Here is a 15,211-nt window from a genome sequence, read left to right on the forward strand (position 1 = left end):
CCCCATGAGATTCCTTTGGCTGTGTGAGGGATCAACCTGATGGAAGAGTTAGAATTTGATGAAAGGTTCCAAAAATGCAGATTACTCTGGAGAAGAATTATCATAAGACCAACCACCTTTTTGTCTGAGAATATCTAAAGTCTCCAAAGAAGATGTCGAGATCGATATCTTCTGTCACAGGATCCAGCAAGGAATATGTGGGCCTCCTCCTGTACATTCTCTTCCGATGGTTCTCTTCCAGGGGAAGTTCAGGGGAGGTATCTGAAGAGTGGGGAGTTCCTCTACAGGAACTAATATGGCAGCTAGCTGGAACTGGCTATCCGGGTGGAACAGGCCTGAATGACTCAGAGCATGGAACAGAGAAGGGAAAAGGGAGCTGATGCAAGGGAGGAGGGACCAGGTCTCTAGGAAAAGAAAAGGCCCTTTCCTTTATGGCAGACAGACTCAGAGAAGCCATGGCCAACCAGACCGGACCTGAGGCTTCCAGTACAGGCAGATCATGACTCCTACCAGCTCTATGCCTGGAGGAGGGATCAAGACCAGAGCAGCCAGTGCCAAGGCTCCAAGGGGCAAGGATGGATCTGATAATATCAGAGTAGATCCCGGCCCCACAGGCCCATTCCGATCCGAAGATATAGTAGCAGAACTGGTCAAGGATGCTGTCGGAGTCAAAGAAGAGATTTTCTTCATATCCATATCCAGCCCTCTCAGGGCTGTTGCATCCTGATGCTCCATAACCAAATGGCAGATCGGAGAAGGAGACGTCACTACGTGAGTAGTGGTCAGAAGACTCACGGATCCAACAGGTGATGGAGCTGGTATAACTCCCATCTGGATCTGAGCTTGGAGAAATTTTCACATATTATCCACATCCACTTCTGACAGACCTTTGGAGGCTTGGAATGCTTTTTGAATGTTTGCATGAAGACAGAGTGCAGAGCAGGAGAGAGATTGGATCCGGGATGAATTCTGGAAATGAGTTCTTTGGCTGTGTGAAGTGCCAAGTTTCAGATCTGAAGGCCTAGGATCAGATACAGAAGCCATAGTAATGGCTGATATTATGACTGTATACAAAACTTTATGATCTGAAGACCTTGGATCCGAAAGGACGACCTTTGGAGTCAGAGGACATTGGATCTAAAGATTTCAAGATTTCTGCAAGCAGTTCTGACGAAGTCCTAGGGGACTTCGTCAGAGAGCACTTTCTAGGCACCGAAAAGCAGATTTAGATGCCTTGGCCAGGGGTTGAGCTCCTGAAGAATGTGCTAAAACAGGAGAGAGGAGTCCTTTTAAAATAAGCTTACCTTGTCTGTCAGCTAATGCCCAGGAATTGAAAGCAGCACAAACATTACAAGTAGTATCCAGATGGGCAGCTCCGAGATAATAAACACACTCCTTGTGGGCATCCGAGTTAAAGATTTTATGCCCATAAGAAGTGCATTTTTTGAATCCTGTCAGCTTTTCAGCCATGACAGGAAGGTATGAGTCAGTAGTCCTACAATAAAAAGGACTTTCTCAAGGTAAAAAAAAAACAACTCAAGGGAGTATGATAGGAAAGATTCTTTTTTAATAAAAGATAGAAAGCTAAGAAAAAGGAAGAAAAGCATTACCAACAACAGTAATCAAAGAATTGCCCTGTGCAAAAGGGTAAGATACAGAATACCAATTATGGTAACACTAAGGGAAATACTACTAAAAAATAGTAAAGAGCCAGAAACTGTACCTAAAGCTAAGAGGGAGGCAGAGAAACAAGAAAAATGAAACATTTTAGGTAAAGAAAACAAATTAACTTCTGAACCAATAATACAAACGCTAGAGAGGAGGACCTACTTCTGAACACTGGAAGCAAATGAGATTTGAGGCATGAAGATGAACTACAGCATTTTGGGTAGAGGGAGGAGCTCGAGAGGTGGATCTAAAGTCTGTAGTATGTGGCTGAGTCGGATCAGAGGATTGGATCCGTAACCCACTTGTTGAGGAAGAATGAAAAGGACAACATCAGATCTACTGGGTTTATATTAACATGTATTTACTGAACAATAAAAAAAAGACCTGGCTGAGCCAGTAATTGGTCAGTATTGATCAGTGCACTACTCTGGGTAAACAAATTTGAAAGTCTTACTGTCTTGGTATTTCTGGACGGTACAGTGGTGCAGTGGTAGCATTGTCACCTCACAGCAAGAGGTTCTCCAGTTCGATTCTCAGCTGGGGTGCCTTCTGTGTGGAGTCTGCATGTCCTCCTTGCATTTGTGTAGGTTTTCTCCGGGTGCTCCAGTTTCCTACCACTTTACAAAGACATGCGTCTGGAGCATTTCTCCCTGGGCCTCCACTGAAAACTGGCTTCATTCCAAGTTGGACTTTCCTGGTAAACAAATGTTATAAAAAAATAATAATAATTTGAGGATAGACTATAATCCTCAGTAATTTATAAGAAAAAAAAGGAAGTGTAAATCAAGGATATTCTGCAAAAATGGGACAGTTGAAAAGTATGTTCTGAACTCTTTTCTTCCTGGTTATGCACCAACAAAGTACTTTTGAGAATGATTAGTGAGGCATGGCAGTAACATTACCAGCATACCTCAACTGCTCAGCTCAAGAGTCATGAACCAGGAACAAAGCCAAAAATAATAAAAATCTGTTACAAATTTTAAATATTAGTCTAATACACTTACAAAGTTAATACACTACTACGTTTTGCATCAATATGCATTTTCTGAATAAAACGTTAAAATATGTAACGTCTGGTATCAGCCAACTGGGAATCTCACTTTATGAATATTCATTAAGTAACAAGAGTTAATGAGCATTCATAAGCAACTATGTCCACCAAACATATGCAAATCCATTACTTCGAGCAGGCTACCTGTCAATCAAGGCTAATCTGTGCGACAAAAGATTTGCATGTCAGTCAAATTAGGAAAGCCCAAACATGCGCAAACTGGAGGGGGATAATGTTCCATACTTCAACCACATTTTGATGACAGTCTTGGCAGAAAAGTCTTAATAGAAACCACCTTTTTCTTATGCAGTGGTACATTTCCCCCTTTTTTGCTAGGTATACACCAGATAACCACTTCTGAGTTAATACTACCCAGCTGAAGAAGTCCAAACTTTCATTTAAGTGCAGAACTGGTGTAAATCTTCCATACTAATCCTGATGGCTATAAAAGGAGCAAAAAGTGAATATCAAAATCAGTAGCATTTCAGCTCTAAATTGTGTGCTGTGTCCTACAATACTAAAAACTTCACAGATTTTATACATTTTTTTATTTTATATGAATTCTGTATACAGAGTGATTCATGACCATGGAAAAATATGAAACAATATTGCAATCCATACAAAGGAATGACTGCAATCCCTTCTTTGGTACCTTATTATATGAATAATACATACTCAGTATTTCAAGAATGCAATACATTGTTAGTGAGAAATAAAAGCACTGCATAATAAAAAAATAAAACATTAAAAGCCTGTGTTTCTTCCTTGCTGATAAAATAGAGAAAAAGTACTGCTAACACTATGTGTAATATATAAATCCAGAATACATTTATATATTTCACATAATGTTTGTGGTTTCAAATATACACACTGCACACTGAAAACAAATACATTCAAGCAAAGCTTGTTGCTACAAACCGGAGGTGAACTGTGGTTTAGAAGGGGATCTGCCATGTCATTACCTTGTACATCACCACAGTGTACATAATTCCTTCCAGACTGCCTCGCTCTGTTCCTTAGAAACACAGTCCACAACTTGACAGCTTTCAGTGTTTCTATCGTACATTGCCATGTCCTTATAGCAACTTGTTCATAAAAAGTGCAACTTCAGTACAAAAAGGAAGCCTTTAACAGGAAAACCCAGTGGATGCCAGCACTGCTGTAACATGAACAGAAATCCTGTGGGTTTGCCTGGCTAGGGAAAGGGAACAAAATGGGCCAAAATGTCTGCTTTCCTAAGGCAAACATAGAGAAACCATCAAAGTGAGCAGTCTCCATTCTGAAGATGACAAAATTAATGACTCACTAACCCTTGAGAAACCGTAAAAAATACAAAGTCAAGCATGAAAACGGAATATACAAAAAAGGAAAGACAAACAGCATTAAGATTAGTGCAAAGCTGGCTGGACAATTTCAATAAACTCTCTCGCACTCTCTGGTTTACATCACAACAAATTAGAATGTAAACTTCAAAATTTTTTTGGTCCCAGGTTGTCAAACATTCACAAAATGGCTGTCTACTAACTGCTCCTTGGTTTTCCTGGTACAGGATCAGTTTAAAAACACAGTACACAGTTCCCCATGCAGCGATCCCAGACAAACAGGCACCTCAGCGGGGTTTAGTCCTTGAATTTGCTTAAATCTCAACCCTAAACATACGTGAATGCAGACTGTAGACTGTTACAGTGACGCTACTTCTGAAGCATCTTGGCATGTTTTCATAACTTAACCGGGCAAGAACGTACTCCATGGATTACTGGTTCGGATATGGAGCAGACAAAACTTCACTATATGATGCATTCTCTGTTTTACCTGGCAGAGATGAAACAGTTCTGATGACCTCTACATCAAAAGATAACGAAAGAAGGCCATTAATGAAATTATGATTTACTGACACATGCTTCATCTCATTTCAAGAACTTGCTTGTTCAGTGTAACCTATGCTATCTAAAACTGCTGGGTGCCCAGACAGACCTAAAAAAACAAAAAGCTGTTTGTTGCACATAGTCTACTTTAACGGAGTGTTCCACTTCCCAGTTGACATACTGCTGAAAATCCTTCCTGTCTGTATCTACTTAATTACTTCAGAATTACAGAACACACAATGAAGCTCAGCATTTTAAGAAAAGCCATGTGACAGAATGAAAGAAAAATGCATCCAAATGTCCCCACTCGCTGAAAAGGGCGCCTTTTAAACTAAGATTAGAACATTTCAGTAGATGATCACTCTCTATTGTAGAGCTTTCACTACAAAGTAAGGAAAGTGAAGTGCATCCTTTGGATAAGAACAGCCAGTGCTGATGTAAGTCTACACTATGTACAGTACACAGTAGACAAAACTTTGCACTATGCTACATGAAAGGTCCCCTCCTAGACACCTGTAAAAAACGGAATGGTTGTATGACGTATAAATGTGTGAGCTTTGGATGGTGCAAACAAAAAAGAAAGTGAAAGGAAAGGCAGACAGCGTGTGCCACAAGAAGGGATACAGAATGAAAAGGATAAAGTTAAAACAAGAATGCATTTCAAAGCTGTAAATTAAAACAGGCCAGCTATGTTTCCTTAGCACTGTGACCCTTATAAATATTAACGGACTGTAAATATTCCTAAGAAAAATGTATCCTCTTGACCTCAACAGCAAATCTCTTACCACTGTGCCAATGAAGAATTCATAATCCCTGACTAGGGGACAACAGAAGTGCACATAATTAGTCAGTTATGAATACTTGGAGTAGGAATGCTAAGAGCAGGCATCTAAGCCGTGCATTAGGTTTCTGCACTTGCACAAAACCTTCATGGCAAAGCAACACAGTTCTAGGTCAAAGAGCAGCAGTGATACCATTTGGGAGACCCCATGTGTTGCTCTGCTGCCTGGTCAGTCAAGCAGATGTCCGATGTCATATTACTAGTGGCAGGCAAGGACACATCAGACAAAACCCCTAAATTAAGTTTCTACATTAACACAGATCTTGTGCTGCAGAGGACAGTGCCAGGGAAGATTGGCTGCATAACAAGTTGCAAAAGATTAAAAGGGATGGTAGACGGAAAAAACACATTACATGCCAATCCAGGTAAAGAGGACAGAATAAAACGCAGTGACAAAGGGAACATTTCATCAACAGGTTATCTGGCCATTTACTCATCCTTAAGAGTTGTCCTGATCTTGTGATGCGCAATGTGAATCTGTTAAGTGCTTTTACATTCCATTTTCCTTTTTAGCTCACTAAACACCTTGGCACAACTACTACTTTTCAGGAGAACCCCCATTTTTAACTCATCTGTTAATCAGATAAGCCTATGTGCATAAGTTACCTCTTATTTAGGGGTGAACAGTGTGCACTGTCTGGTCAGGTGACTTGCTCAGGTACAAAGTTTGCAAGTGGAGAAAGAATCAAACCCAGGACTTGGAGAAAGGTCAAAAGCAGCTCATAGCCTTAATCCCCGATGTAAATGACCAAACTTCTTGTTCTGCTGCAGCCATTTAAGAAAAGATTCTACACACTTTTCCTCTTATAGTCATGCATTACACAGCACTAACACACCATGCACAGATAATGCCCTGAGGTTATGACATTTTAGACTGCTATACTGCATGCTAATAGAATGCCGCACACTGCTGGCTGCAACAATAGAGTCCAAGGACAAAGAATGTGCTATAATAAATGTATAATTAAATACCATCCAAAAAACCTTGTCAAACAATACTCAATCTAAACAAATCTGGACTCATTCCACGCTAAAGCCACTAAATGGCATGGCACTTTAAAAGACTTGATAACCAAACCCAACAATCAAAACCAAAGTCCTGGAGAGTTTTTTTGACCTTTTCTGGCCTAGTGGACAGAGACCAGAAGTGATACCTCACTGTATCAGTCTACAGAAACAATTCTACTTGGTCTTGAAGTGGAAATGATCTATTGCCTACTGTGAATGGTGAACCACTTCACCACTCGGTACACATTCAGCAGATGTTAGGCATGATTCTGCTGTGCTTTTTGCAAGCTCCTCAGGCTGCAAAGTCTCTGTTACAACAGTGGAGGCCTCCATGCTTGGCAGCACAGGGGAATCCATTGCTGAAGTCCCCTTCTCAGGAATCTCTCTGTAGGGCCCCTGGTGGTTTGATACTTGTGTACTGCTACCTTGCTGAACCTGAGAACTCAGATCTTCAACTTTTTTACTCAAGTCATTGCGCTCTGTTTGAAGCGCCCTACAAAGTTTCTCCAAGCGCTGGATTTTTACTTGAAGACCTTCCAGTTCCTTGTCGCGAAGAGTTTTCTGAAAAATAACAAAATAAATATTGAAACCAAAATAAGACATTTTTTTTGATTACTGAAAATGATCTTCAAGGGTAATTAAGATTAAATATTAGGATGATTGCAGCACTATCGCAAAAACATTCTGATTTACTTCACTTTTAAACAGCTACCAGCCAAACACTGAAAGAAGAGAATACAAATACTCTTATCAGAAGATCTTTGAGAAAACATGAGATACCTTCTCCAACCCACAGGACTCCATTCCAAGGATTCATAATCTTACAAAGATTTTTTCCAGCATCTACTGTAGTACTGCCCCATGAAGACAATGCTGCCACACACAGTAAGAGTACAAGGAAAACAACCAACTTACAGGAAGACAAAGGCTGGGTAAATACTTACAAACGGGGAAGCTTCTTCTGAAAATTACTAGCAGTTAATACACAGGACTAAAGCTTTGACATGTTAACTACCTGCTTCCTATGTCAAGGGTACAGTGTTTCAATCTTTCTACATCAATTTGCCTTCTGTGTGACGTTGATTAAGTCACTTAACCAGACAATGCTTTGGGAAAACTGGGAATTTGGGCTAGACTCCTTAAATGACCTTCTCGACTGTGTGCCTAGTAACTTACCTGTGAACCTATGCTGTGTGCCTAGTAACTTACCTGTGAACCTATGCTGTGTGCCTGCATATCTGCACTCTTATTTCAAGACGGCTTCAATGGCAGTTATTTTATCAAAGGAAAAACGGAAGTAGGAAACAAAATTAAACACTGCGGAGAGGGAAAAAGGAAAAAAGGTTTGAAGTCCTAGAAACATTGGCAGAATTAGTGCAGGCTATGTATAAGGACCCAGTGACTCAAGTACGAACAGTGTTCGGCCTCAAAGAGGGGGATCCCAGTGGGAGTGGGTGTACACCAGGGTTCAGCTCTGAACCCACTGCTGTTCATACTGGTCATGGACTACATTAGCAAACAGGTTGGTAGGGACAGATCAACAAAGCTGCTGTATGTAGATGATGTGGCAGTACAGGCAGACTCTGAGCTAGAACTTCAGCAAAGAATAGGAGAATGGAATGCAAATCTGAAGGCACATGGGATGAAACTAAGCACAGATAAGACAGTGGTAATGGAAACAAATTGGAGAAATCAAAAGAAGATCCCTCAGAGCCACATGCTCCAGGCATCTAAACCTTATCACCACAATAAACAAAACATGCTGGAGGGATAGGTTCCTGATCCAGAGACTGCCCATACATGTCAAGTAAAGCGCCTCTTTGGCCCTCTTCAAAATGAGCAAAGACCCAAGAAGAACAGGAAAACTGTAGTCAATGCCACCAGTCACTCGGAGTATTGGCTATCGAAAATGAATACTGCGTTCAAAGTCCATATATCTTAGTGTACTTAGTAGTAATCATCAGTGTCAAGACCAAACAGCAAAAAAACCAAAGTAAGGAAGTCGAAATTGCTTTAGTTTAATAGACCACAACAAATATAAAACGAGCGCTTTCGCCTGGTGTATCCCAGGCTTTATCAAGTTACAAATGTGGTGTGGCCATCCCCTTTATTTATATCATGGGATAGGCCAGTCAATTAATTAATTTAACCATTTCAAGTATTATTTGACAATAAAAGAAACATTTTAAGATGTTTTAAAAAGTATACACTGTATTTAAAATATACAATATATAAGATGCAAACAATTAAATGGTCTGTGCAAATTATATTTAGCTACAAAGCCATAAATAATAAATGTATATATATTTTACTTGAATATCATTATACTTAATCTTTTTCATAAAGATATGCAATTTATAAATCATGTTTACATATTAAAAACTCTAAAACACATAGTATTAAACATAATCTAAGTAGCTTGTCATTGGGACATTATCTTGTCATAAATATGTAAAAATCATGTAAAAATCAATGACCCAACCAGTGGATTCCAAATTGTCTATTGAAAAGTTGGCCCTTCCTGTTGTATCTTGAAAAATGATAATGAAAAATAAACATCCGTTGTAACAATAAATCAGAGTACAGATTTGTTAAACCCTGGGTGCTACATTGTTTTTACCCAGAAGAGTAATGTCAAAGGTGCCAAGAAGTAAACTACAATACTTGTGTCCCTATAATTGTTTATTTCTGATTTTAAGTACACTTTTAAGGCTAACACCATCATTAAGGCCTGGGAATCTAGTAGCATCCAACTGCAATTGCCACATCAATTCACGGTGTTCCAGGAAATTCTCCCAGTCTCCCCCTCTGGGGTCAGGACTGACCCTCTCCAGAATAAAGAATTTGATCACCATATTACTACATTTTAAAGCATGCCTATAGAAGGCATTACTTTCCTTTTTCTTTTCAATGTCATATGTGTGCTCATAAATTCTCTTTCTAATAGTCCTGGTTGTCTTTCCTACATAAAATGCGGAACATGTAGTACACAACCCCAGATATACTACTCCTAAAGAGTTGCAGTTAAAATGTTCCCGTGCCCTCAATGTACGGCCTCTGGATGGAATATATACATGACCTTCATTCAATAAGTAAGGGCATTGGTTGCATAGCCCACATTTATAGGAACCATTTTTTCTAAATGTGTTGGTGCTGTTATTATTAATATGATTGTGTCCGACCTGCTCAAACATATCTTTTAAATTCTTGTCACGTTTTCTAATAAATCGAATTTTCTCAGGAAGCCAAGATTTAATATCATTTTGGGACATAAGTATTGGCCAAAACATGTTCATTGTATGCTCAATACATTCTGCATCCTCAGAATAAGTATAGACAAAACCTCTAGAAACCTCCTCGTGTACCTGTCTGTTATTGTTAGGTAATGGGAGCCCATGACCCAATAAAGGTGGATAATGCGAGTCTCTCTGTTATGATCTCATCCACACATGACTTAATCAGCCAAGCCGGGTACCCTCTTTCCTCAAATAAGATAGATAGATGCTGAATTTCATTCAAAAATAAATTCGAAGTGCTACACATCCTTGAGGTTCGAACCATCTGCCCTCTGACTATTCCCCTTTTGGTGTAATGTGGATGGAAACTATCGAAATGCAAGAATGCATTCGAAAAAGTTTCTTTTCTGAAGATCTGAGATGTGAAAGTATTGTTGTTCGTGTCTTTCACCAAAGTTACATCAAGATAATTCAGGGAATGTTCACTAAGCTTGTACGTGAAAGCTAAAAAATTGGTGGAGGAGTTTAAATAGTTGAAGAACTCCAGGAAACTGTCCTTAGAACCTTGCCATAATAAGCAAACATCATCCAGGTAACGCTTGTAAAAAATGATGTTATCCTTCCAAACTGATGCGTGGATGAATTTGGACTCCCATCTATGCAGTACGATGTTAGCGTAGGAGGAGGCACATGGAGCACCCATGGCGACCCCCTTACACTGCCTGAAAAATTCACCATTGAAAAAGATGTAATTATTGTTCAGAATAATTTCCATGAATTCCACTATTAGATTGACCATGTTGCTGTTGAACTCAGATTCAGTGGCCAATGTCTCCGTAAACCATTCAATACCAATGTTATGAGGTATGCTAGGGAACAGTTCAGTGACATCGATGGTTACCATCAACAAATCAGGGTGGTATCTGTCCAAAGGTATGCTGGCTAGGAATTCCCAAGAGTCTTTACAAATATATGGTAGTGAAGAAGCAAAACTTTTTAAACAATGTTCCACGAATTTACTTAACGGCTCCGTAATGCCACCTGCACCAGAAACCACAGGACGAAATTTTAAGGATACTAACCCTTTATGAACTTTAGGTATTCCGAATATGATCGGAATTCTAGGGTTAGAAACATAAAGATAGTTAAATAACTTCTCATTAATGCAGCCTTGTAATAAATGATCTTTCATCATGTAATTAATCTTAGCATAAGCTACATTAACTTCATTCTTCGAAACTTGTTCATAGGTGTTGTAATCTTGTAAGAGGTCATGGATATAATTCTCATAATCGAACTGTTGCATCAAAACCACTCCCCCACCTTTGTCTGCTTTCATTACTCGGGTTCTGTTATCTTTCAACATATTCACTACTTCTTCCAAATTCATACCAAAATTGACCATACTAGAATTGTAAGATGCACCACAATTTCTTCTGAGTTCTTTTTCCACTAATTCCTCGTAAATTTTCAAACTAGGATGAGTGGGTGGGTTAAAGGTACTACTTCTATGTAGACTATTGTCGGTTACATTCTGCCCTTTAAAATAAATAGCCAAATTTAAATTCCTAATGAATAGCTTCAGTTCCACTAATAATTTGGATAAATTAGATGGTTTCGCAGGAACAAATTGGAAACCTTTGATGAATAAATCAAAAAATTCCGGGGTGATATCTAATCCAGTGAAATTGTAAAGGGTCAAGTTGTTACTAGATACCACCTTACAGTTGCTGCCAACCTCTACATTTTCTCCATAAAAGGAATGGTCGCCCATAGAAATATTCAGTGTCCTCTCCCCCAAATTATTCAATACCATAGTGTTCATATCTGTCTGACTTATGGTGTAATTATAGTCAGGTCTCAGCGGACTCGGGGCATCTGTTTGGTAATTCACATCATTAAATATTTCATCAGAAATCATAATTATCTGCATCCTCTCCCCCAGCTCTGTTGGTAATGTGCCTGATTCCTCCCCATCGGTCTGCCCTGGGGAAACTGAAAAAAATGAGGGGAGCTATTGCCACCCTTTTGGGCCAACCGCTCACTCCTCCTAGGAGGGTCCACATCGGGGGTATTGGTATTATTGTCGTACCTACCGATGTTGTCTACATTAACATTGTTTGTTGTGTTTGAGTTGTGACCCATTGGTGAAGGGTATGCCCTGCCATCCCTATATTCCTGCAAGTCCCTTTCCAACTTCCTAGTTTTTCTTTCCAAAACTTTTAAGCAGTGCTGATCTACCTCTAGGAAAACATCATCATATTTCTTTTTGTAACCTAGGAAATTCTTATGCTTAACAATAGTGTCATTCAATTCAGTAAGTTCATTTAAAATGTTATTAGCTTTATTTTGGTAATCATTTATCATAAGCTCCAACATTTCAAGACCTGTGCGATTAAATAGCTCAACTAATTGAGAATGTAAGTCTGAGCCAAGTTTGGCTCCATTGGGAAATTTGTATACCCGCAAACCTTTCGGTACTCTTTGTACCTTAAGACACTCAGTTAAATAGTTAATCTCCAACTGTACATTTTTGTATGTATAAAGTTTTTTGTTGAACTCATCAAAATCTGAGTCCAATTTATTTGAACTTGTAATTACAGTACCTTGCTTAAAGCTTGGTTGGAACTCGGTCCAAGCCTTAAAACTGAATGCTCTTCCATTGGTGTTAGAAGCAGCAGTAGTTTTATTACGTTCCCTCTCCTTGTTAGAATTCTCCGTAGCTGTTGTTATAGCTGCAAATCCTTGGTTACTTCCAGCGCCGTTCGGCTCCTGAATGTTGTCTGTACCCCTGTTGAGTAACGCTTCATGTTGCTGGTTTCCCGGAATCGAAATGTTCCGGACATCATTGCCATTGCTCAAAGCGTTGCTAATTTGCGTAAGTAGCTGTAAAACATGGTTGAATTCTTTCCGTGTTACCGGGGCCTCTTCAGGCTCGTCATGCAACAACGCTGGTGTTTGCATACAGTCCACAGTATCCGGGACTTCCGCCATGGACAAACGAAGTAAGCGGAACTACCAAAAAACTAGCAAAGACCCAAGAAGAACAGGAAAACTGTAGTCAATGCCACCAGTCACTCGGAGTATTGGCTATCGAAAATGAATACTGCGTTCAAAGTCCATATATCTTAGTGTACTTAGTAGTAATCATCAGTGTCAAGACCAAACAGCAAAAAAACCAAAGTAAGGAAGTCGAAATTGCTTTAGTTTAATAGACCACAACAAATATAAAACGAGCGCTTTCGCCTGGTGTATCCCAGGCTTTATCAAGTTACAAATGTGGTGTGGCCATCCCATTTATTTATATCATGGGATAGGCCAGTCAATTAATTAATTTAACCATTTCAAGTATTATTTGACAATAAAAGAAACATTTTAAGATGTTTTAAAAAGTATACACCGTATTTAAAATATACAATATATAAGATGCAAAGAATTAAATGGTCTGTGCAAATTATATTTAGCTACAAAGCCATAAATAATAAATGTATATATATTTTACTTGAATATCATTATACTTAATCTTTTTCATAAAGATATGCAATTTATAAATCATGTTTACATATTAAAAACTCTAAAACACATAGTATTAAACATAATCTAAGTAGCTTGTCATTGGGACATTATCTTGTCATAAATATGTAAAAATCATGTAAAAATCAATGACCCAACCAGTGGATTCCAAATTGTCTATTGAAAAGTTGGCCCTTCCTGTTGTATCTTGAAAAATGATAATGAAAAATAAACATCCGTTGTAACAATAAATCAGAGTACAGATTTGTTAAACCCTGGGTGCTACATTGTTTTTACCCAGAAGAGTAATGTCAAAGGTGCCAAGAAGTAAACTACAATACTTGTGTCCCTATAATTGTTTATTTGGTGGCATTGACTACAGTTTTCCTGTTCTTCTTGGGTCTTTGCTAGTTTTTCGGTAGTTCCGCCCTCTTCAAAATGAACCTTGATGATTGGATGGGAGAAAGGAAATTCACCTCGGAGATCACGTCAGTCGCCCTGCAGGGGTGACAGACAGGGGTCCAGGGAAGTGAATAATGTGGGAAGAAATAGCTAGGGAATTGTTATGGCTAGGCTTGTATAGGCACTAGGGCCGATAACCTAGTACAACTTATGAAGCTGAGACTAGAGATAGAAGGGAAGACAGTGCAACATGTAAACAGCTGGATGCAGCTAACTAGCAGAGCGTCAGGTGTAGTCTATGACAGAAGAATGCCAAAGAAGCTGAAATGTAAGGCATACAAGACAGTGGTGCCACCAGTACTACTGTATGGTACAGAAACCTGGGCAGTAAAGGCAGAACAGTTGAAGAAGCTAGAGATAATGGAAATGAAGTGCCTGAGAAAGGTGGCAGGATGCACACTGTAGGGCAGTCGAAGAAATGAGGACATAAAAGCAAATGCCAAAGTAACTCCAACTGCAGAAAAGATCAAAGAAAACAGATTACTCTGGTTTGGGCACGTGTAGAAAAGCAGAAAACAATCTGGTGAGGAAAATTTGGGACAGACAAGAAGAAGGTAAGAGGAAAAGTACAGTTTTGTACCTACCATAAATGTAGATGTTCGAAGATCCACATTGCTGCAGTCCTTACATATGGGTAGTCCGCTGTCCTCGGTCGGCCCGAATACCAAAGTATTAAGCTGACGTCGGTCAAGGCGCTTTAAACTGACATCAGGACGTCAGGGTACAAAAGCGCATGACCGACGTCATTTCCTCAGTCTTTTCTTGCCCCAGATGTCAGAAGGCCCTTAACAAGACAGGCCAAAGCCAAAAACCAGCAAAACCCAACCAACCACCCGTGCACTAACCATATTTACAATATGTACAACACAAACCACACCACCACCTTCAACAACAGAGGGGAAGGAGGGAGGGTAAATTGGACTGCAGCAATGTGGATCTTCGAACATCTACATTTATGGTAGGTACAAAACTGCACTATGTTCTTCATCTCACATTGCTGCAGTCCTTACATATGGGTAGAATCCCAAAGCAGAGGTAAGGGAGGATGGCAAAACTATAAAGCATTAGGAGCTGCCAACATGCCTTGTAAAATTGCAGTTGCAAATCCAGCCCTAGATTTAGAGTAAAGTGGAAGGTGGTAATGCTTAGAGAAAGTATGCACTGAACTCCAAGTAGCTGCTTCCAAAATATCTTTAGTAGCCACCCCTTAAAAGCTGTAGAAGTGGCAGTAGCCCTAGTGGAATGAGGCCTAATCCCAGCTGGAATCTCCTTACCATGATGGGAATAACAGAAAGCAATACAAAAACCAATCCACTTAGAAATAGTTTGTTTTGAAACAGGTTTGCCCTGAGAACCCAAAGCAAAAGAAACAAACTGCTGCTGAGACTGCCTGAACCCTTTAGTTCTGCTCAAATAATATCGCAACTGTCTGTGAATATCCAAAGTGTGCAAAATCTTTTCCCCTTTATTTTGGGGGTTTGCATAAAAAGTAGGCAAATGAATAGCCTGGTTTAAAGCCACACTAGAAACCACTTTAGGCATAAAAGAAGGGTTAGTACGCAAAGAC

The 15,211-nt window shown here is 39.5% G+C and overlaps 1 protein-coding gene across 1 annotated transcript in view; it reads right to left on the reverse strand.

The window, feature by feature from the left end:
- Nucleotides 1-3,250: 3,250 nt before the first annotated feature.
- TXLNA (taxilin alpha) overlaps nt 3,251-15,211 on the reverse strand; it is a 1,198,503-nt gene continuing 1,186,542 nt past the window's right edge. The window contains exon 11 of the mRNA XM_044082609.1: nt 3,251-6,994. Within this exon, the coding sequence (XP_043938544.1) occupies nt 6,641-6,994 (354 nt within the window). The 3' untranslated portion in view covers nt 3,251-6,640. The remainder of the gene's footprint in view (nt 6,995-15,211) is intronic.

The sequence above is a fragment of the Protopterus annectens genome, chromosome 1.part1 (assembly GCF_019279795.1).
Source record: "Protopterus annectens isolate FY-2018-M chromosome 1.part1, PAN1.0, whole genome shotgun sequence".
Lineage (NCBI taxonomy): Eukaryota > Metazoa > Chordata > Ceratodontiformes > Protopteridae > Protopterus > Protopterus annectens.